Genomic DNA, 22,181 nt, shown 5'->3' with positions numbered 1-22,181 from the left:
ATAAAAGCAGCAATTCACGGTCTTGCTGAGGTGAGATCTTTACTGTGGGCCATTCTCGCATCTTTTGTTTTCTATCTGTGCAAGACATATTGACCCAAGTAACGTTAAGAATCACATGCATGTCCCTGGCTGGCATGGCTCAGTGGATTGAGTGCGGGCTGTGAACCAAAATGTCTCAGGTTCGATTCCCAGTCAGGGCACATGCCTGGGTTGCAGGTCACGGCCCCCAGCAACTGCACATTGATGTTTCCCTCTCTCTCTCTTTCTCCCTCCCTTCCCTCTCTAAAAATAAATAAATAAAATCTTAAAATAAATCACATGCATATCCATTTTATCTTGCACCCTACACATTTCGCTGAGTAAATTTCATACATATACACACATATACATGTATATATATTATACACACACATGCACACACATTCATCAAGTAGAAGAGCAAAGGAAAGTACTCCATCACGTTCTCCCCTGAATACCCGCGGCATGCTGGATTTTATTCCAAGCTGCCACTTGCCTGAAGAGGGACATTCTTAGGCCCCTTGGAGAGGGAATCATCTTGGTTTTACTCTATCTGTAGACCTTAGAACAGCGATTATCAACCATTTTCATCTCATGGCACACAAAAACTAATTAAAATTCCGCAACACACCCCAAAATATATTTTTTGCCAATCTGACAAAAAATAGGTATAATTTTGATTCATTGACACTGATGGCTGTTGTGTTGGCTGCTGTCATTTTTTTATTTGACAATCTAAGGGAAAAGGGGTCAGTGCCACTGACAAAACAGTCAGGTGCTGCATGGTTTAAAAGTTCTTGTGGCGCACCGGTTGAAGATCGCTGCCTTGGAGCTCTCCAGGAGGAAATTTTCACCACTTTCATGTTTTGAACGTGCCCACATTCAGAGGGCTCGTTCTTGGGTCTCCTGCTTCAAACGGAGGTGGGAGGAGGCAGGGAGCCCAGCCATTCTTTTCAACGTCTGGCCTAAATCCTGCCGGCCACACATAGGTGTGCGTGTGCACAGTAGACCGGTTGAAGTGGTGTCCGAATTTTTTTTTTTCGTTTTCTCTTTACCAATCCCTTTCTCATCATGAAGGGAGCTCCCCTCCAACCCCATGCTCAGCTACTTCATGAGGTGAGGGTTCACAAAAGTCATTCTGAACTTTCCAGAGAGGTCTCCTCTCATCCTCTCCTGGTGTGACCAGCGGTCACCACAATGAGTCATCCATTGGGCTGTAATCCACAGCAGCCTGAAATAACAGCAATACCAGGGCTATGACTTAACATTTTCCATTTTTATTAAAACTCTCACTTCCGTCAAGCCTATCTTAAAGCTAATTTTACTCCATGCTTGGCCTTCGAGTTTGTGCTAATTTGCAAATCTTTTCCAAATCGCTCTCTTAAATCAATGCAAGAAGAATTGATCCACTCTCACACATTCAAGTCCTTGGCAGATTCAGGAAAACAGACTCTCTTTCCCCACAGAAAGAGGGTGTTGGGAGACAAAGGGATCGAAGGAATCCTCTTTACAAAGTAAGAGTGAGGGGCAAAGAAGTAAATTTATGCATTTATTATAGACACACATATATAATGTAGTTGTATGTGTTTATATAGTTTATATGTATATGAAAATAATTCCCCAGAGATCTTATCCATATACAGGTGTAAGAAACAAAAGAACTACAATTTAAAGATAAAAAATCTCTTCTGGATTGTGGTTAATTAAAAATATATATCCTCCCAGTATATATATATGTACCTACGGCACTGGCCTAACGTCAATCCCTTATTCATTCTGTGTCATGTGTTTTACATGAGCATGATGCAATGTCTACACAGAGAGCCATCCATGTTTATGTCTCTATTATTATAACTAAGTGCTCATTTCCCCCTTCCTTTATCTTTTTTTGAGGAATCTCCCCACACTTCTTTTAAGACATATTACAAGTTTCTTGAAGAAACTGATGCACACAGCTCAGCACAGTGCTGGGCGTACACTAACTTATTTCTTCCCAGTCAGTGGTTAGTACCTGTATCCTCTCTGGACGCTCTGCCACTTTAAATGTGCCTCTTATGCATAAACATCCCTTCACACGCAACTAGGCAGCACTTGCACCATGCCCCATTGGTCTCTGAAACTTCTGCAGGTGTCTGTGCTGTCTGTGCTGCAACATGTGAATATAAAAACAAAGCATTTGGAGAGGGACCATGGCTTTTAAGATTTAGCAAGTTTGTAATCAGTTATTTATTCCCCATCAAGAAATGTTAGTCATCTTTCTCCATTCAACAAAAAGAGCCTGAACACTATAAAGAATGCCACATTAATAAACAGAACTTTATTAACTAAAAATGCTGCTCTTAAACAGATGAAACAATTTAAATAAAAGCTTGAATTAAATAAGCCTGTATGCACTCATGGGGGAACTATGCACCCACACCAAAATCACAAATGACATTAGCCAAACATAAAGCCAAACCTTAGGAGTAGCTGTTTTCTAGGGGTATCATTGCCTTACTCTTTACCCAGGCAACTCATGCCTGTTTCTCTCAGGATTCCTATTGACTTGGTACTCGTCCAGCCGCCAGGACACAGCTCACCCCCCTCCAGAGAGAGGTGCTCTCTGGTCCTCACAGCGCTCCTCCAACTCGGTAACATTTAAAACTGCGCCTTTTATTTCCAGCCTAGTGTGGTCTCTTATGCACACAACCTTGTTTCCATACGAGAGAGCTGGGCCTTCCTTCCTCTGTGCTGTCCTAACTTCTACCCAGTCTTCTCCTAATATTGACTTCATGGAGTTTTTGATGTGACCTGCGTGGGAGAGGTCACAAGCTAAGTCACCCATCCCATCTCAAGTAACCTGGGGGCTAGCTCTGACTCGTGGGTCATTGAAGAATACAAAAGCCTCAAATAAGTAAACAAAATTGATCTGGGCCCCCAATCCAAGGTTTTGAGTCTTAATTAACTGGTGGTATGAAGTGATACACCTGAGAACTTCTGGATGCACATTTGTACTAGTTAATAACTGCAAGTGAACTTTTCTGTTAATGTTCTCATTTACTGGCTGGCGCTTTACATGCCGTTTCTCAAGAACATTAAGCACAGAGCTCTGCCCCGATCATGAAGCATGGAGGCTTTACTGCATATTGTTTTAGCGTCGGTGGCTTTCTCACTGGGAACAGAGCGGGCCCACTCTCTCCTCATGACTAAGTCTGGAGAATGTGTGTGAGCGAGTTCTGTGACCTTTTCACCTGAGCTGTATTCCATCCATCATTCGTGAGCGCCTGGGCTCACAGCACGGCTGACTACAACACATACACGGTAACCCCAGTATGAGCTCTGCCCAGCCCCAAACTCAGGGACATCAGGGGACACTGTGAAGCACAATGTACCACCGCACACCCACCGCTTCCTGAGTTTAGCAGTTCGGTGGGCCTAATCTTTTCCACAAGCTGACTCTTAAGATCTCCATGGCTCTCTTCTTTGCCAAGTGTGAACAACAAACACTGCTTCTGACCCTAAAACGTTGCCCCTCAGGACCTGTGCAGTAGTCCTCCTTTATCCGTGGGGGACACAGTCCGAGACCCCCAGAGGTTGCCTGAAACCGCAGATAGTACATAACCCTGCTTTTAAACAGTAAGCAAGTAACAATCACTAAGAATAAAACAGTTATGACAACATACTCTGATAAATGTCATACTGCTAGTTGAAAGGGCAAAGTGACTAATGGGTGGGTAATGGACACAGCACGGCTATTCTGGACAAAGGAATGGTACCTGTCCTGGGTAGGATGGAGTAGGACTGCCTGAGATTTCATCCCAGTAACTCAGGATAGTAAGCAATTTAAAACTTACCAATTGCTTATTTCTAGAACTTTTCCTTTACTATTTTTGTGCCATGGTTGGCCACGGGCAACTGAAAACAGTGGAAAGTGAAACCTCAGATAAGCGAGGCCACTGTCAGGTTTTCTTCCTCCTCGGTGCTAGGAACAGACCGCAGGGTCCATTCCCCAGCCCCCTGCGGCGAGGAGCTGCAGTGGGGGATTCTCGGGCAGGCCTCCAGAGTAGAGGGCACCTAGGCTGTAAAACAAGAACGGCTTGGGTTCACACCCAGTGTGCCATTTGCTAGGTGGGTAATCTTGAACAAGTTATGTTTCTGTGAGCCTGTCATGTCATCTGCCAAATGGAAATAACGCCACCTTCCGTGAACAGGGTTGTGAAAATTGTAACAGACACAAAGGCCCTGGCATACTGCTCCAACATGGTAGATAATCAACGTTAGTTACTTTTTTTTTATCCAAGAGTTTGAACTGAATAGAGTCCATGGTTTTTAATTCCCTGTTATAGTCCTCTCAGAAGAAACTTCCGGGACTAGAGTTAAAAACATACTTATCCTGTGAGGCTGTTAAGTGTCTGCAGAGGTTACTTAGAGGGTAGAAAACGTTAGAGCACTGAGGCACAACAATGTTGCCCCTGCTCCCACTCCCTTACGGCCCAACAACGCCTGTCCCCACCTTACCAACTAACCCTGTATGCCCATTTGTCGTCGTCTCCAACCCTACTTGATGAAAATGCCTGTGGTTTTAAAGATTGTCAAGAACGTAAGAATGGAAAAGTGAGACCTCGGAGAACTACATAGATTCCACTGAAAGAGATGGGTAACTGCTACAGTTTCTTGTCCTTAGCAATATAGTGGCTTCCGTGTGCCGAGATCCCGGTCTGACGGAAAGAAATGACGCGAAGGTCATGGATGGACCTCACTGTCCACTTCGAAAGCTCCTGCAGCACCTTCAGGCCCCACAGCTTCTTTTCAAAGAGACCACCATCTCCAGCAATAACGGGCACCCCGTCAGCCTCACTGGCGGGGATCTTGTGCTCCAGGAGCGCCATTAATTCCTCCAGCTGGTAAGCAAAGGCAGCAACTTGGAGTAGAAGCGTACGTATTGCCTGATGGAAGTCACCTTCAGCTGGAGTAAAATGCACCCGTTGGTCTTCTAAAAGCCTGGTCAACATGGCGTGGAAGGTACGATAAGCTTGGAGGTTCTCCTGCAGTCGCTCGGCCTCAGTCAGCTCGCTCCACTGATCAGTGCTTGCCACTGGCACACCGCCCACAGAATCCAGGCTTATGTTCTCGTTCAGGCCCTGATGCTTCACCTGGCCAAGGACACAGAAAAACATCACACCTTCTGTCATCACCCCGACATTCTAAATAACACCTAAATCTCACTTAAAATCTTATTTACCTCTCTGGTTATGGATCCAAGTTATAAATAAAATTAAGTCTGGAGCAGAAACTTTTTTTTTTTAAAGATTGTGATTATTTCTTTTTGGAGAGACGGGAAGGAGGAGAAACATCAATGTGTGGTTGCCTCTCACATGCCCCCTACTGGGGACCTAGCCCACAACCCTGCATGTGCCTGACTGGGAACTGAGTTGGTGACCCCTTCGGTTTGTAAGCCAGCACTCAATTCACTGAGCCACACCAGCCAAGGCTAGAGCAGAAATTCTTGATTTGGGGTCTATGATTGGACTTTAGGAAGACCCTACTGTCCCTGTACACAAGGCTTTGACTACTGTTCATGTTTCTTGGGACGATCTGCAGCTTTCATTAAGCTCTAAAGGTTCAAAACCACTGGTCTGGGATAACCTCTTCCCACTTCAAACTCCCTCCTGAAGTATTTTAATCATACTGAAGTTTTAAGTATTTTTTTAAACATACTTGAAGATCCTGGCCATACCTAGAAGCCCTAGAAGGTAGCCATTGTATAATTTTTCTAATCACCCTTGCCTCCATTGCCCATTCTCAGTAGTGAGGACAATCCTTTAGAGGGGTCCCCAAACCCACAGCGGATCCCTGGCCTGTTAGGAACCAAGGGTGCACAGCAGGAGGTGAGTGGAAGCCAGGAGCGTAGCTTCACCCTGCTCCCCGTCACTCGCATTACTGCCTGAGCTCCATCCTCTTCCACCACAACCCCCTCCACCCCTGTAAGTGGCAAAACTGTCTTCCATGAAACTGGTCCCCGGTGCTAAAAAGGTTAGGGAGTGCTACTTTAGACAATTCAGTGGAAAGTACTTTTTAAAAACTGGCACTTCAGAGTCTGATTTCTGACTGGTGGGGCTGCACAAACATACTCTCTACGAGGTTTGGAGTGTTTCCATGGCAGATATTACATAGACACTCATGAGAATCTCCCACTATGAGAAAACCAATCTGGACCCGAAGGTTAACTTTCCCTAGTCCCCAGTGAATTTTCTAGGGAATCCTTTTGATAGAGGTGACCTTTCTATTTAGACCCAGAAATACTTTTGATGTATTTAACTAAAAATTGGGTGGCTAATCCCATACAGGAGACATTGGTTTATAACTACACTGCTCCTTTGCAATCCTATAAACCTTACTCTGCCTTTCATTTACATAGTTCAAAAACTCAGAACAATGTATATAAAGAACCCAAACTTAGAGGGCTCATGGTTAATCTATTCGGGTAGAATTCAGGTTGTAGGTAATCAAATTAGAAACCGCCTCCAAGACAAACAGCCAACCCTACCTAGCACCCCATGTGTATTTTCTTACTCAAGGAACATGCCTCCTAAAAAACTTCGAGAAAAAAAGCTCATGAGTTTCCTGAAGGGGTCATGTCAAGTAATATGTGCCCAATATACAACTGACCGTATGATTAGGGCTTTCATAGTTAATAATGGGCTGGAGTATGATGGTGAGGGGTTGGATCAGAAGAGATGAAGAGAAAACAGACATCAGCAAAATAGGCAACTTACATAAGATTCCGTGAGAGCGGTCAGGTCTGAACGAATCTTCCTCGCTAGCCAGATAGAATGGCTACAGAGGTCCCGGCGGTGAGGGGTCAGCGGTGAATGCTCTGCAAAAGCCATCCCCTAACTCAACTGTCCCAAGAAACAAGTGAGCGGAGTTTGTTTCTGTCTACACTGGTCCTAACAAGAAATGTGACTCTCAGAAAAAAATCCACTGGGAATTCTCTACTAATGGAATGGTGTACCCCACCCCCACACCCCGCCTGACTCAGAGGTTGCAGCAAATTCCTGGCTGTGGACTTTTGTGCCCATGGAATCAAAGGCCCCTTTTACTCAGTTTTTTTCCCTGCAGCGTCTGCCTCCATCTCTCTTCTCCACTGAGTGCCTGATGTACTTGTTTTTAAGTCAGTGTTTTGCTTCTGCACTTAGCAACAAGGTCACTATCACACCAATCCTCATGACACCCCTGCCTATGTAATGTACTTTATATACACATATAATCACTCTATCTAATCGCCCTCCCCTGTGCTCCCCATGTCCTTTCCTCTTTCGGCCCTGCAAAGTATTCAATATTACATTTCTATTATTGATATACCTGCCCTTTATTAAGTACCCAACCTGAGCCAGACACTGCTCAAGGCTTTAAAGCCTTTATTTGATCTTCAGAAAAACTGTGAGGTATTATTTCTCATGTCTTACATAAAAAAAAATTAAATGATGTGTACAAAACCCAATATCAAGGCTCAAAATTTAATTCTACAGCTGTTTCTCCCACTGACTTCCCAATTTTATTGTCTAAATCACATTTTGTTCAAGAAACAAAGTTTATGTGAAAAACCTCCTTTAAAAATATAGCTTCCTTTTACTCCCATCCTTTTGCTATGTATTTAATTTACATTTCATTAAAAATCAGCTAAGGAAGCATCTATAATTTCAATCATCATGCCTTCCTTGCAGCTAGAGTATGAGGAAGGTATTGTTTAGGCCTTTCTTTTCCAAAGGACAGGAAACACCCAGCCCTGACTTGGTAACATTTCTAAGGCAGTCTTACTCAAGTGACAATATGCTCTTCAACAAATTAAGAGAATGAGTTGGGCTTTGAAACGAGGGCAGAAGAGTTTAAAACCACTTGGAGAGTTGCTATTCCAGCATATTTTCACTTATTCCATAGGTTAAAGGATGGTGCTAATTGGGAAGGAGTTGCAAGTTTCAACTTCAAATGAATCAATTAGCTTTACTGATTACTGATATTTCACATCAGACATTGCCTCTAAATTGAAATACATGTCTTCTCAAGGGCAAATTTCCACAGGTAAACAATGGAGGAGGAATGTAAGGGAGAAAGAAATGAGGCCTGGGTGGATGCCATAGTAGACCTTTCAAGAAGGTAGAAGGATTCTATTTTTTTTTAGTTAGTACTTTGCCAACTGATCCCAGGGTCAAACAGCATCTCAGCACTGGAAGTCAAGAACTGAACAGTCAGAAGTTACTAACTACCTGATTCTGAACAAGAACGAACAACAGTACCTGCCACACAAAACCTGTGCTGAGGGCACTTGGTTTTCTTATTTAGCAGCAGCATCAATTAATTGTTTAACCTTAGGACAACCATAACTCAGTACAACCAAGGAAGACCAGTTGCTTCCATGAAGACAACTTTTATTTTTCTTCTTTACATATTCATTTTGGATATGCCTTACCTAGATTAAGAGAAAACAAGAATTTGAAAAGCAGAGTATCCCTTTTATTATAATTTCTTTTTACATAACTTTTTTCAACCTAGATTCAGGCAACTACCTGTCTCTCCCATCAAAGGAGAAGGGTCCTGCACATTACAATAGGCAAAAGGCTTTTAGGAAATAAAATATTTTAAATTGATCCATTACAATTTTTTAATTTTTTTGAGTACATTGGAAAGTGGGAAAAAGACAGGAGAGAAAAATGGTATTTCAAACAACCAGACTGTAATAACCTCAGGTTTAATACATTCTTTATATTTTTTTCTCCAAATAGGTACAAAGGAGGTTCAAGTGCTCTATGTGGATGCTTTTCCATACCTTAATATATATATATTTTTTACTCCCAGTCATCCTGGCCAGTGTTTATCTAAATTCTCTGAAGCATATTACGTCTCAATTACGTAAAATAACCCTGGTCAATCAAACAAGGGGGAAGCACAGAAATAATGCTTGTATCTCTACCTTTTCAGAATCTAGAATTGCCAATTCACAATGGAGAACATGTAGTAGGAAAAAGTGGTAACAGAATTTGATTAAGAGTAGGAAATGCACAGTGTTAAGATTAAGAGCTCCTTGGAAGGACAATGAAATAAACAGCATGAGGAGCAGGAAGGAAAAAGGGAAGAAGGCCCAGAATAAGTCATTTTACTTACAACAGCTCTTTCATACACTAGCATCCCTTTCTCAAAAGGAAAAACAAAAAGTTCATAGAAAATATTTAAAATTTATCACAAACTGCAATAATTTATTGGAGTAAATTGTAGGTAAAAGGTAGCTATGAAGACAAAAGGGGGGAGAAATAACAATTTTAATTACTAGAACTAACTAGTTGTCTTTGGCAGGGAAAGGAGTGTGAGATAGGGAAGAACATACTTCCCTCTATCTTATAGTTTTTTATGCAGTTTGCTTTTGAGCACATGGCTAAAATATCTGATAACTTCCAAAACTGTAATTTATGGACACAAAGGATAAAATAAATGTGACACACACAAAGGTAAATTTCGGGAACAGATGCTAGCTAGTGAAACAGTACAGAAGGGACTTACATGGGGCGGGAAACCAACTTTGTTGTAGACCCGTCCAATCAGTCATAGAGTATTTTCAGATCTAATCAACATACCAAAGTCAACTCCAAATCCTTACTGTGGGCAGGAGAGCATATTCTACATCCCTTCTATCTTTATTCCATTTTCTACCCCTACACTGGAGGGATGGCAAATCTGCAACACTCTGAAAAGAAACAATAGGGCATTGAAGACCGTTCACTGTAGGTGTTGCACTCCCGATTCCTGGCATCCCAACCACTGACACTAGTGGGTGTAAAGTACGCCTCTTTCAGAGATGACATTTTGTTACCCCTCTTCTGGGGGGAAAAAAACAAAACCAGAGAAAATTAACACACTTTGTAGTTTTAGTGTTTGTGAAAAACAAGCTGTTCCTTATTTTGTTCTCAGCAGAACATCATTCTTTCCAACAGCCGTCGTGCATTTCTGACAAACAATGCATAGGGCAAGCCACGAATTCCAGCTTCTGAGGTACGCAGGGCAGAAACTCCCTAAAAATGAGCCGAAATAGGCTTTTCGTCTTCTGGGAGTTATGAACTTATACCAGTCTCTTTCATGGACAGTAAGAAGCGATCCATCCCATGAAAATCCCTATCGCAAGGGAAGAGGTAAATCCCAAGGTTTCAGGTGGAAGCCAAAGCAATTATTTTATTACTAATGTTGTCTATCGAAGGCTTTCCTCTTCCCAGGTGTTACTGAAAGGGAAACATAACAGAGCAGTGTTCTTTGAATTAAAACTGTACGACTCCTAGACTATTCCTTCACTAATGGCAGTGTCCTTCACTAATCGGGAGCTGGAATGAACCAATGATAAAGCAAAGCAAAAACAAAAACACAGCAAGGGGCCAGAGTTGGGCCAACAGGGAGGCGTGTGTAAAGAAATGATGGGAACAAAATAAAAACAAAAACAAATTTGCAAGAGAAAATCTTTTATCTGTAATTCAGACCCTGAACATCTTCATTCCCTCAAAATTCTTAAATCTCAATGCTTTAAAAATTCACAGAGCACTAATTACCATAAATCTAACATTCTTCCCTAAAAAGCCTTCCAAAAAAGCACTAAGCTACTGTAGTGATTTTATTAGTGCTGAGGACCAGCTTAAAGGCCACTGGAGAGCTATGATTTTAGAGGCTGGCTGTGCTTCTTCAACCCTATATCTATCTTACCTTCAAAAGTACCTCTTATGGAAAAGGACCCCATGTCAGAATAATCTAATCTCTCCCAGCCCCACAAAATATAGCAACAAAGACAAAAAAAAAAATCAGACTTTCCGTTAATAAATAAGGAATCTCAGGTTCCACAACACAAAAACACACATGTTCAAAGTGCAAATTTCTGCCATTAGACTGGGACTTTTTTGTCTTACTGATACACAGCCCTGTGCTATGGTCAGAGACCATGTAGAGGGCAGCCCCCTCCCTGCTGGGAGCCTGCTTCCAAGCAAGTGAGCACCACTGAGAACCATATGGAGGTGTTGGGAGGAGGACTGAGGTGCTGGGGTCAAAGTGGTCCCCATGTATCCTTCCTTTCAAAAACCCAGTGAGGAACGGAGGAAAGGGGGTGAGAGATGTGTGCTGTTTTAACAGCTCACCCTGCTAAGGGGCTCTAAAGTGCCAAGTCAAGCTGCCAGCCTCCAGAGATTAGAAGTAGATGATACTTTGAGGATAAGTGTGCTGCAGTGGGTAGAAGCCAGACCATAGGGCAGCAGTAAAGGAGGAGAAGGGATTTATAGGACAGTATATACTACTCAGAGTTAAAAGCTGATCCAAAGCATATAAGAATTATAGGTTGGAAAAGGGGATCTGCTAATGAGCAGGAAGTCTGCCTGGCTGGAACTGAGCATGAGGATCACCCTCACTTTAAGAGCTTATTTTTTTGTCTACTTTTCTGATAAAGGCAACATCAATTTTATAAAGGGGTCAGGAGAGGGAGAAGGGAGGGAGGGTGTGTGTGTGTATGTGTGTGTGTGTGCTGTGATCCACATTGGAAAGAGCAGGCCCTTCAGTTATTTCACTAGATCTTAAATGCTTTAAATTTTTTTTGTCCTTTTTATCTTTTAAGTACAAAGTCTGAGCTGTCCCAGTGCCTAAAGTCTTCCCTTCTACTAAGGTCCAGTAGAGTCTGAATCTTCAATCAGAACCTCTGTGGTAGCACCGAGTATATCTGAGTTCATGACCAGCCCTTCAGTGCCCCCACTGCTGCTGTTTCCCACAAAGATCTTCCCATCAGCCATCAGGCTCACCCGTTCTGTCCCACTACAGTATGACTTTGACATCCCTTCAGCCTCTAGCAGGAGGCACTCTCCAGAGGTGGAGTTTCCCAAGGGCTCAGGAAGAAGAGGAAGACCCTGACCATCTGCAGGTTGTGTCAGGGACTCTGGGTTAGTGCCCAGGATATCTGTGCTGGTGATGAGGGCGCCTGCGTTGGCAGCCAGAGCTTCGGCAATCAGCACCTCAGGGTGGCTTTTTGCTTTGTGTGCCACTACGCTGTCCTTCTTCTCAAATTTTTTGCCACAGATATTGCAAGAGAACTGGTAGAAGGAGTCTGCATCATGCTTCTTCATGTGCCAATTAAGGGATGCTTTTTGCCGACAAGTGAATCCACAGATTTCGCATCTAAGGAGAGTAGAAGAGGAAATGGCTGATCAGATAGAGAAAGGATTCTCATTCAGAGTCAGGGTGAGAACTTAAGAGGTCACAAACACAGACAGTTGTCAGTAGCATATACTTGTGAAAGACTAGGAAAAGTTACCAGATGAACACTAATCTGGTTTTTTTCTTCTGTTTGTTTAGAAGACGGAAGAAACAAGAAAAAGTCCACTAAGTAGCTCCCCTAAACAATACCCACTCTAATTTGGTAAAAGTAAATAGTGGCAGCTGAGATTTTTGTAAAGGGACTAACTCTCAAGAAGGATAGATGGTCCTTCTCACCTAGATGTTTACCAATAAATAAATACTCACTGTAATGGCTTCTCGCCTGTATGAATCATCCGGTGCACTGCCAGATTGTGAGAACTCTTGAAGGCCCGAGCACAGTATTCACAAATATAATCCCTTTGATCTAAGAAGAAAAATAATATGGTTAGTGTTCCACTCAGAATCCCTCTCTCTCAGTATTTTTCTCCCTACTTTACAATAAACAGATTAGGTAAGTCGATTCAGAGTAAAAGCAATACTGTTTTCAATGTATAAACACTGGATAAACAAAAAATCAAGAATATACAGGATTTTTTTTTTCCATTTTTGCTACAAACATTCAGTAGCATAAAGATCTATTTTTAAAAAACTGGATAGAAATAGACAAGAACTAAAATCCTAATCTTAATCAGTAATCCAGATTTTGCATAAATTGCTTGGCAAGCAAACTACATTTTCCATGGATTTTTATTCTTTAAAAAATGTGACCCAAGATAAACAATTTACACCTCTCTCAAAACATTCAAGTTGCTGCTATCAAATACACTGCACAGTACCTGTAATTTACCTTGTTCTCCCCTACCCTGCATCTTCTGTACCATTCAACTACCTCCCCTCTTTCATTTCATAAGCCCCCAAATTTCACAGGAATTTTGAAGAATTTGGTGACACAGTGTGGAATCTATGTGGCAAAGGAGCACTGTACTTAATTATTCCTTATCACTTGGTTCACAAGAGTGGACAAAATGATGCTTAATATCATTTGTTGAATGAATGAACACTACATTTTCTATGCCTTTCCCTTAAAATTATTATAAACACAGTGAAAGTTAAAAGGCAAATAAATTAATCCCATACCCAAACCCAAACAGTTTTAAAACTAAGTATAGGAGAAGAGCCAAGTTTTTCTCAAGCTTAAATGTACTTAGAACTATCACCTGGGCATCCTGTTACACGCAGATGCTGCTTCAGCAGGTTTGAAGCAGGGCATGAGATTCTGTATCTCGAACAAGAGCTCAAGTGATGCCACCAGTACTCACCAGGCTATTTCCTATACAATGAGTAGTAATATAAAAAAACACAGTTCTAACCCAGAGACAACTCTTAGTATCTCCCAGGTCTCCACTTGTCCAGCTCCACTGTAGTATCACAAACAAGAATGCGGTATCCATTTGTTTAAATTAATTATATTTTCAAAGAGAGCCTGTATATACTAATTTGGAGAAGGAAAACCCTACACTGACATCATAGAATTGTATTAACCAAATATAAATATTTGGAATATACTGAATTTCTAAAAGAGTTTGTCACAGCAGGCTTGTAATATTTAGCTTGAACAGTCTAAACTGGTTATCAGAAAGTAGTTTTCTGTGGGACAAGACAGTCTCACAGGACGAAGAGTGGGGAAATGGCAGCAGCTAGCAAGAAACGGAGTACAGATAGCATTCTTCTGAAGAAACATAGCACAATGCAAAGACTGTGGACTTTGGAATGAAAGAGACCTAAATTCAAATCCTGACGTTTCTCGAAAATCTACTATTATGGCAGGCCCTATGTGATAACACATTATGTATTATTTCATCCTTGTAATGCTGGTGTCATTAATATTCTTATTTTACAGATGAGGAAAGTAAGAAGAGAAAAAGTTAAGAAACTTGCTTAAGTTGCACATACGGTAAATGATGCAAAGGGTACATGTATCAGTATGACCCTGGGCAGGAGACGTGGCATTTTTGCCACTGCAATTCCTAGTCTTAGGACTACAAATATTGAGAAGGTAGTACGGAACAATCAAGTGTCTGGCACGCACTCTATTAGCTCTAATATCCAGCCCAAATTGTTCCTATTAGCTACACTGCCCTGAAACTGTCAATGGCTAAAAATGAACAGAATTTGAATTCATTCTGTAATTTGAATTACTGAGACACTTGGTTTCTCTTTTTGTGTCAATTTCTCCTGCAGGAGTTTACATGTGAGCTTAATAGCTAGCGTTTACGACTTCGACAGCAGCAGAAGTCCCAGGAGCCATTTAGTGGTTACCATAAACTATAAGCTAACCTTTTAACCATTTGGGCTTCTTCTTCCTACTTCTCACTCCTAATCTATAACCTTCTGTTTCTAGTTCTGAAGCAGAACTAGAAAATCTTGGTTTTGCCAAAAATTAGCTGTGTGAACATAAGTAAGTTACTTAATGTTGCTAAGCCTCTGGTTTCTTGGCTGCAAAATAAAACCAACACAGCAAACTTAGTTATGCTGAATGGATGGATACGCAACAATATACAATATGGCTGTCGGAAAAAAGTCCAGCCATTGTTAATACAATGAGAATAGTTTGCTCAACATAGATGCAACCTGGCAGCCAAGGAGAGTGGACTGGAATGTACATGGGTGAACAACAATGACTTCATTGTACTAGTCAGTGGGGACAGTAGATGCCACGGAGTGAGCATGTGTAGTGTGTGGCTGTTGTATTCAAAATGACTGACCAAGTAGAGCAACAAATCTACATCACATTTTGTATGAAGCTTGAATATTCCTCCATGAAAACGATTTGGATGCAGAAGGCGACAGCTATGGGCAATTGGTGATTGGCAGCTTTATTATGATAATATGCCCACTCATGTATCACGTCTCGTCCAGGGTTTTTGTGAAACATCAAATCACCCAGGTGACTCAGCCCCCCTACAGCCCTGATTTGGTGCCCTGTGACTTCTGGCTTTTCCCAAACTAAAATCACCTTTCAAAGGGAAGAAGAAATTTCAGACTGCTGGCAACAGGGAGAACTATGTGAAGTCCAAAGGTGCCTACTTTGAAGGGGACTGAAGTGTCATTGTCCTACATACAATGTTTCTTGTGTCTTGTATCTTTTTTAACAAATGCCTGTATTTTTCATATTATATGGCTGGACACCTTCTGGGACAAACCTCGTATGTAAAGTGTTTGGTCCACAGTTGACACACAGTATTCACTCAACAAAAGATCATCATCCAGGTCATAAAAGTTCTCACAGAAATAAAGGAAAAAGAATCAAAAGCCCTGGTTTGTTCATCCCTTGTAAAATTTATGTCATTACATTTTACTTTTCTGTGTTTCACACTTGACTGTAGACTCTGAAGATTTGTGTTAGAAAAAAATGTATCATTACCAATCTACACCTAAAAGTATAATGCATTTATCTATTTGACAAAATATTTTATTTTGAAAGTACCAGTATGATGTTTGGCATGTCGCAGAAGTTGCTTCTGGAGCCTGAAGAGTCGCCCGCAAGAGGGATGGGGACATACGTATTTCTTCTTCAGCAAATGCTGATATTTAATGTGGTGCTGAAACAGTTGAAGAAAGTGAAGAGGGTTAAAATTTAAGGCCTCCTAGATATGTTCCTCTGCTAAGTCAGAAGCACTGAAGGAATATCAAATACTTTGTACATGGATAGAGAGGCAATATAATCCACTAGTTAAGTAAGAACACAAGCTATGGAAATAACCTTGGATTCCAATCTGGGCCTGTCATTTACAAGCAGTGTGATCTCAGGAGATATGAATTGAAATACTGTAAGCTCCAGTTCTCATTGATAAAATGGAGATCACCTGGCCCTGGCTGGCATAGCTCAGTGGATTGAGCGCGGGCTGCGAACCAAAGTGTTGCAGGTTCGATTCCCAGTTAGGCCACATACCTGGGTTGCAGGCCATGGCCCCCAGCAACAGCACATTGATGTGTATGTGTGTGTCTCTCTCCCCCTCCCTACCTTCCCTCTCTAAAAATAAATAAATAAAATCTAAAAAAAAAAAAAGAGATCACCTGTCTCTTAGTGTTGTGGGAAATCTAAGATCATACTGTATGGTGCTTAGTGCAGCAAATGGTATATAGCACAGGAACACTAGCTATTACTATTATAACACAGCCAGAATCAGAAAGTAAGGCCTGCATCTCATGTTACATTTGCTGCTAAACTAAATATCAGTCAGCTTTAGTTATTAGTATTTCACTTTCATGTTTTCTGTGAGACCTAAACATAAGCTGTATCTTCACTCACATTAAAAAAAACCTACTCATTTTAAACTTTTAAAATTTATTTTAAACAGTATTCAAGAAATCCCTGGTTTGAGTTACTAATTTTATTTTTTTTAAATACACACTTTAAAAACCTATTCATCTGTGTCTTCGTGTGTTGTTACAATCATTTCAGAGCAGAAGTATTATTACACCACAATAGGAAACACTGGAATTTTCCAATATTCCAAGGAAATCCTGTTTGGGCTTGGGTTCTTGGATACTTTTCTTTCTTTCTTTCTTTTTCTTTTTTAACACAATGACTGGAGTAATTTTATGTTTAAAGAATTTTCTTGACACTGCATGTCAATGATAAAACCTACACAAATTCACATATTATAAAGTCTCATGAAGCTTGAGAACTAGTAATGGTACACAACCCGAAAAGCTGCCTTACATAACAATTTCACTGACCTGCAAATAGCGAGGGTGAGCAAGAACAGTTCCACATCCTTCCATTTCACAACGCACATACTGGATTGGAGGCTTTTTCCTATTATCAGCATGCAGGAAAAAAATCAGCAACAGAAAAGAAGCAGTCGGCCCAGTGACCTTTAACTGAAACTGCACTATTAGGGAATAGTAACTTCACACTATTATATAGTTTGCACATTAAGTTGTTAGAAGTTAACCGGAATTTGCAAAATGTTTAATAATGTTTATAAAAAATAATACAAAGTAAACTAGTAACTCTCAAAAGGTAAAGTAGTACTAAGATTTTTAGAAACATTTAGATCCTGCCAAAGAAATAAACACAGTAACTTTGCATCAAGGACATTGACAAAGTTGCTTTTGTCCCTTCCTGCAGTATTATTATTACTACATATTTAAGTAAAGTGCCTACCACCTGAAACAACATAGAAGTATAAATTCTTACCTCCTTTTGGGTAATCGTGGACTTTTGTCATCTTTTCGCCTTCTTCCTCTCCTATAATTAAAAAAGAGTAAATTTTTCAAATATTCTGGATTGAAGCTTATTGAGTAAAGGATGGTGGAAGACATAGAAGGCCTGTCTGGAAAAAGTCCAGCCAGTTAATATAATGCAAAGTTTGCTGGATATGGATGGAACCTGGCAGCCAAGGAGAGTGGACCGGGATGTGCATGCATGAACAATGACTTCACTGTATTAGTTAGTGAGGGCAGCAGATACCACTGAGTGAGCATGTGTTCTGTGTGGCCGTTGCATTCAAAATGACTGAATGAGTAGAGTAACGAATCTGTATCACATTTTGTGTTAAGCTTGAATATTCCCCGGTGAAAACTATTCAGATGCAGAAGGCCAGCTATGGGCAACTGGTGATTGGCAGCTTTATCACAACAATGCACCCACTCACGCATCACTTCTTATGCAGGGTTTTTGGCAAAATATCAAATCACCCAGGTGACTCAGCCCCCCTAAAACCCAGATTTGGCGCCTTGTGACTTCTGGCTTTTCCCAAAACTAAAATCACCTTTCAAAGGGAAGAGACTTCAGACTGTCAATGAGATTCATGAAAATATGATAAGGCAGCTTCTGGAGATTGAGAGAACTGTGTGAGGTCTTAAGGTGCCTACTTTGAAGGGGACTAAAGCATCATTGTCTTATGTACAGTGTTTCATGTGTTATCTTCTTCAATAAATGTCTCTATTTTTCATATTATATGGCTGCATACCTCTGGACAGACCTCGTATATACTCAAGACCAAAGAGCAGGTGGCAGAAACAAAGGATAACCCAGAATACATAAAGTTACATACATAACTGGCAAACCAAAGATTTCACTCTGAACTAATTTTACTTTCAAGTAAGTCTATATCACAAATCAAATATATACCATTCATAAACTATACAGTACTATGAAAGATTTGGATAAACCTCAGTTACTACATGAAGAGTTGTTTCAGTGAAAAGTCTACTGCTTAAATTTCATCAATTTAAAAAGTAGAATGAAAGGCTATTATCTAAGACCCCTAAAATATAAACTATAATCTAGGTGTAATAGAACCAAAAAACCTTAACCTTAAAAAAATATGAGAAATGGTTGCTGGACAGAAAGTCTTTCACCTGGTCAAGGTCATTACCATATTTTCCCATATATAATGTGCAATATTTTTTGCCCAAATTTTTGAAGGAAAAATAAGGATGCACATTATACATGGGTAGTACTAATTCCATACCTATATAAATATTAACTCTTTTACTTATGCTTATGCATTAAAAGTATAACTCCAGAAAGCTGTAACAATATCTGTATGTTCAGAAATAAATGCTAGAACTCCTTTATAATACAAAAAACAAGTATCTAAATATAAATAAATAAGAAATCACATTAAAAAATTAAAATGAAAGATTTTTTCCTTTAAGTTTGAACAAAAAATGCGGGTGCGCATTATACATGGCAAAATACAGTACATTTGCCTTATCTGCCCTTTTTTGACAATCCACACTTGCCATACTCTTTGCTTGCTGTTCTATCCCTTCTTCATCCCTTTACCTACCTACTGCCCTACCCATTCATTTATGTATCTCTAATACTGCCTTGAATTAAACTTTTCAAGCATTTGAGGAGAGTGCCTGCAATACAAATGTCAGCTACTTGAGACAGAAAGACAGGGAGGGGCAAAAACAGGTGTACAGCTATATGTGAAAGTTTATTATTGTATTATTACTTATTAATTATTGTAGTATTTTCAGAACAAATGCAAACCTACTCTGCCCCACTTTGTATGTATACATCAAATCCCACTTCACACTCCCACACTTTTTCCCACTAATGACTTCAAAATGTTAACTTTCCACTTTTAGTAATGCCCACTTACTTCCTAGGAGGTTCTTCATCTTCCCTAATTTCATTTTCTTCTTCTTTCACCTCTACCTCTACTTCCACTTTAATCTCTTTCTTCTCTTTCTCTTCTTTCACCTTCCCGGATTTTCTCCGGGGCTTTGGAGTTTCCCTGAAAACACAAATACATTTCAACATTGGTATCTTGCAAAGTATCCTTTTCAAGGAAAACTTGACAACAAGGTAAAGCCTGGGGTTAACATCAATTTATTGATATTTCAAGCCTATGGGATGACTCAAGGCTAAAGATGCCTTAAAATGAATTCTCACTATAGTTGTAAAGAGAAACCAGATAAAAGTAGAAAATTCCAAGCATTCAGGCAATTCCTATCTTATTATGATAAAACATGCAGATATAAGGATAATATGGATATGATCAAAATAAAGTTCATAATGGAAGAGAGGGTTGTACCAGGGATAATAAGATCATGCTAAATTTGCAAAATAAGCGTGTAAGTAATTATCCACTTAAAATTAAGTCTATACCCACTAGTAGTTTGGCAACAAGGGGAAATAAAAACATGCAACAGTGCTTTCCAAACTTATTTTCACTGACATGTCTAGAGTAAAATGAGATACCTTTCTAAGTGGGGTTTGTAGGTCTCATCTCTTGGGTCATCTTTAAATGGTATTTCCTCTTCACTGATTAACATCTCTTCTTCCTCCTCCTCCTCATCACTACTAAAAAGCAAATAAAGATTAGAAATTCTAGTTGTAACAATTATATCTGAGGGAATTTTCTAATTTTAGTATATGTGCTTCCAAAACATGTATTGCATATTATTAGGTAATTTTCTGGGGGGTAGACAAAGATTCACAGTAAGTCATCTAAAATTTTTATATTTGTAATCCAGTTGAATTGCAATCTAGCTCCTTTTCCTAAAGAATAATTGGAACTCAAAATCCAATGTCACTACTTTGTTAAATAAAGGCAAGGTGATGACAGCTCAATGGCGTGAATAATTAAAAATCAATTGACTTTATAATACAGTATGTAATAACCTGATGTATCAAAAAAGACCTATCAACAGATCAAAAATAATCATGTGACTTATCATAAAAGATGTTGATAAAATTTCAAAAACCTGGTCTAAATACCTATATTTCCTATTAGTGCCTAGCATGAAATTGACCAAAACACAGAATATGCATAAGACATGACTAAGGATTACACGGTTAATGCTCTAATGAAGAACAATTTGGAATGTAAACTAAATACCAAACTGAAGTTAATTTCTCTGTTACAGCTAAATTTTCTTTAAAGTAGAAAAAAACTGTAATTCAATGTGATTGTGCTCTATGTCCCCAAGAGTTTAAATATGAAATGTTCCTTACCTAATGCCACCTGTAGATTGATGCTCTTCTACAACTTCTGGAAAAAAATAAAGCCAAACAAAACATTACCTATGTAGCTGTATTTTCTCTGTGCAGCTAAGAGACCAAATTATTGCCCAAGGTAATCACACAAAAGGTTGTCTCCAAATTGTCAAAATAAGAGCCCTTCCTGTTTATTTCAGCACACCTACACAAACAGTTAAGCTGTTTTGGTAAATGTTCAACATTATGTTTAAAAGCAACAGGCAACTGGTTCTTAACTATTCTCTGTTTTCACCATACCATAATCAAGCTGATCTGTATTTGGCTCTGACTTGCAGATGAGCTGCAATGAACCAGTCTTGGACCTGGAGCTTCGGGTGTTCTCTGTGTCACGATGCCGCGAGACAGATGTCCTGCTGCTACTGCGCCAGCCCCGGCTAGGCCTGGTTGTAGCGATGGAAACTTCCTGAGGGAGGATCGAATCGTCTTCTTCCTCTTTCTCTTCCTTGGGATCTAGATGAAAACATATACCATTCTTTTTAAAGTTTACGGTATATCTAAAACCATCTTTGTATACCTACTATTGTAAATTCAGTCAAGGAGAGATACACCTTTTTTTCCCATGGAAAAAACTCCTCATCTTTTAAAACAAAATAATAGAAACAGAATTAGAGAAGAATCAGAGAAAACTTATTGCCACCTCTAAAGAAACACCTTCATTTTGCAAAATAGTAATTTTATATTGCTTATCTACTAAAATGTGAAATGCTAAAAAAAGTATGTAAAATATAACAAAGTAATTCAATTCATGAAATTCTAATCTTTAGATCTAAGACAAAAGAACCTAAACTAAAAAAGTGGTCCCAGAAAAACGACTACAAGTACAGAGGAATGAGAAAGCCATAGATCTAAATGTTTTAATAACCAAGAAAGTCCATAATGGTAATGCCTTCTCTTGATTCTTGTTACCTATTTTTTCCCATACTTTAAAGGGAGAATGAGGTAAGGTTGGGGTCACCTCTATCTGCAAAAGAGATAATAAAAACTTAGGAATTTGCTTTCAAACCTAGAGTAGCTTATTAATTGTATCTATATAAGTCAGTGTTTTAAAAGTGAGCCTATTTTATTATACAAGATTCTTTTAATAATCTCAGAATGGAAAAGGCCTTTCTAAGAATAGCACAAAATTTCACATCTTAAGACTTATACATTTGACTACATAAACATAAAATAATTTTCTGCATGGCAAGTTGCATTATAATTGAAGTCTAACAACCCAAATAGAAAAATGAAAGCTCAGTAAAACATGACTTTCAAAAATATGGACAATACCAAAGCTCAATCTACTCTTAACAAGAGAAATGAAAATGATAGTGTGATACTACTGTTACCCTATCATTCTGGCAACGATCCAAATGCTTGAAAACACACTGTCTATTAGCAAGGCTATAGGAAAACAACACTCTAATACACATGGCCACATGTGCAATGGGAAAACCTCTAACAA

The 22,181-nt window shown here is 39.7% G+C and overlaps 2 protein-coding genes and 1 non-coding gene across 4 annotated transcripts in view; all 3 read right to left on the bottom strand.

Annotated features, from left to right (window-relative positions):
- Positions 1–419: 419 nt before the first annotated feature.
- On the bottom strand, positions 420–562 carry LOC114501148. The gene has a single exon (XR_003684912.1). It is a non-coding gene; the product is annotated as a small nucleolar RNA SNORA67 (small nucleolar RNA).
- Positions 563–670: 108 nt separating this feature from the next.
- CNTF (ciliary neurotrophic factor) lies at positions 671–8,151 on the bottom strand. The gene is made up of 2 exons (XM_028517412.2): positions 6,774–8,151; positions 671–5,150 (listed from the first exon to the last, which is right to left on the bottom strand). Exons 1-2 carry the CDS (start codon positions 6,885–6,887, stop codon positions 4,662–4,664), a joined length of 603 nt encoding a protein of 200 aa, XP_028373213.1. The 5' UTR covers positions 6,888–8,151; the 3' UTR covers positions 671–4,661.
- Positions 8,152–8,489: 338 nt separating this feature from the next.
- The window catches only part of ZFP91 (ZFP91 zinc finger protein, atypical E3 ubiquitin ligase), a 42,035-nt gene continuing 28,343 nt past the window's right edge, over positions 8,490–22,181 (bottom strand). Inside the window, exons 3-11 of one of the 2 annotated variants that reach the window (XM_028517411.2) lie at positions 20,975–21,187; positions 20,693–20,729; positions 19,937–20,038; positions 19,335–19,469; positions 17,414–17,464; positions 16,951–17,029; positions 15,695–15,809; positions 12,532–12,631; positions 8,490–12,186 (exon numbers count right to left, since the gene is read on the bottom strand). In XM_028517411.2, the coding sequence (XP_028373212.1) occupies positions 11,676–12,186; positions 12,532–12,631; positions 15,695–15,809; positions 16,951–17,029; positions 17,414–17,464; positions 19,335–19,469; positions 19,937–20,038; positions 20,693–20,729; positions 20,975–21,187 (1,343 nt within the window). In that variant the 3' untranslated portion in view covers positions 8,490–11,675. The remainder of the gene's footprint in view (positions 12,187–12,531; positions 12,632–15,694; positions 15,810–16,950; positions 17,030–17,413; positions 17,465–19,334; positions 19,470–19,936; positions 20,039–20,692; positions 20,730–20,974; positions 21,188–22,181) is intronic. The other variant, XM_036029482.1, reaches the window with a different exon arrangement.

The sequence above is a fragment of the Phyllostomus discolor genome, chromosome 6 (genome assembly GCF_004126475.2).
Source record: "Phyllostomus discolor isolate MPI-MPIP mPhyDis1 chromosome 6, mPhyDis1.pri.v3, whole genome shotgun sequence".
NCBI lineage: Eukaryota > Metazoa > Chordata > Mammalia > Chiroptera > Phyllostomidae > Phyllostomus > Phyllostomus discolor.
The sequence above is the reverse complement of the archived record's forward strand: the minus strand, read 5'-3'. Positions and strand labels throughout refer to the sequence as shown.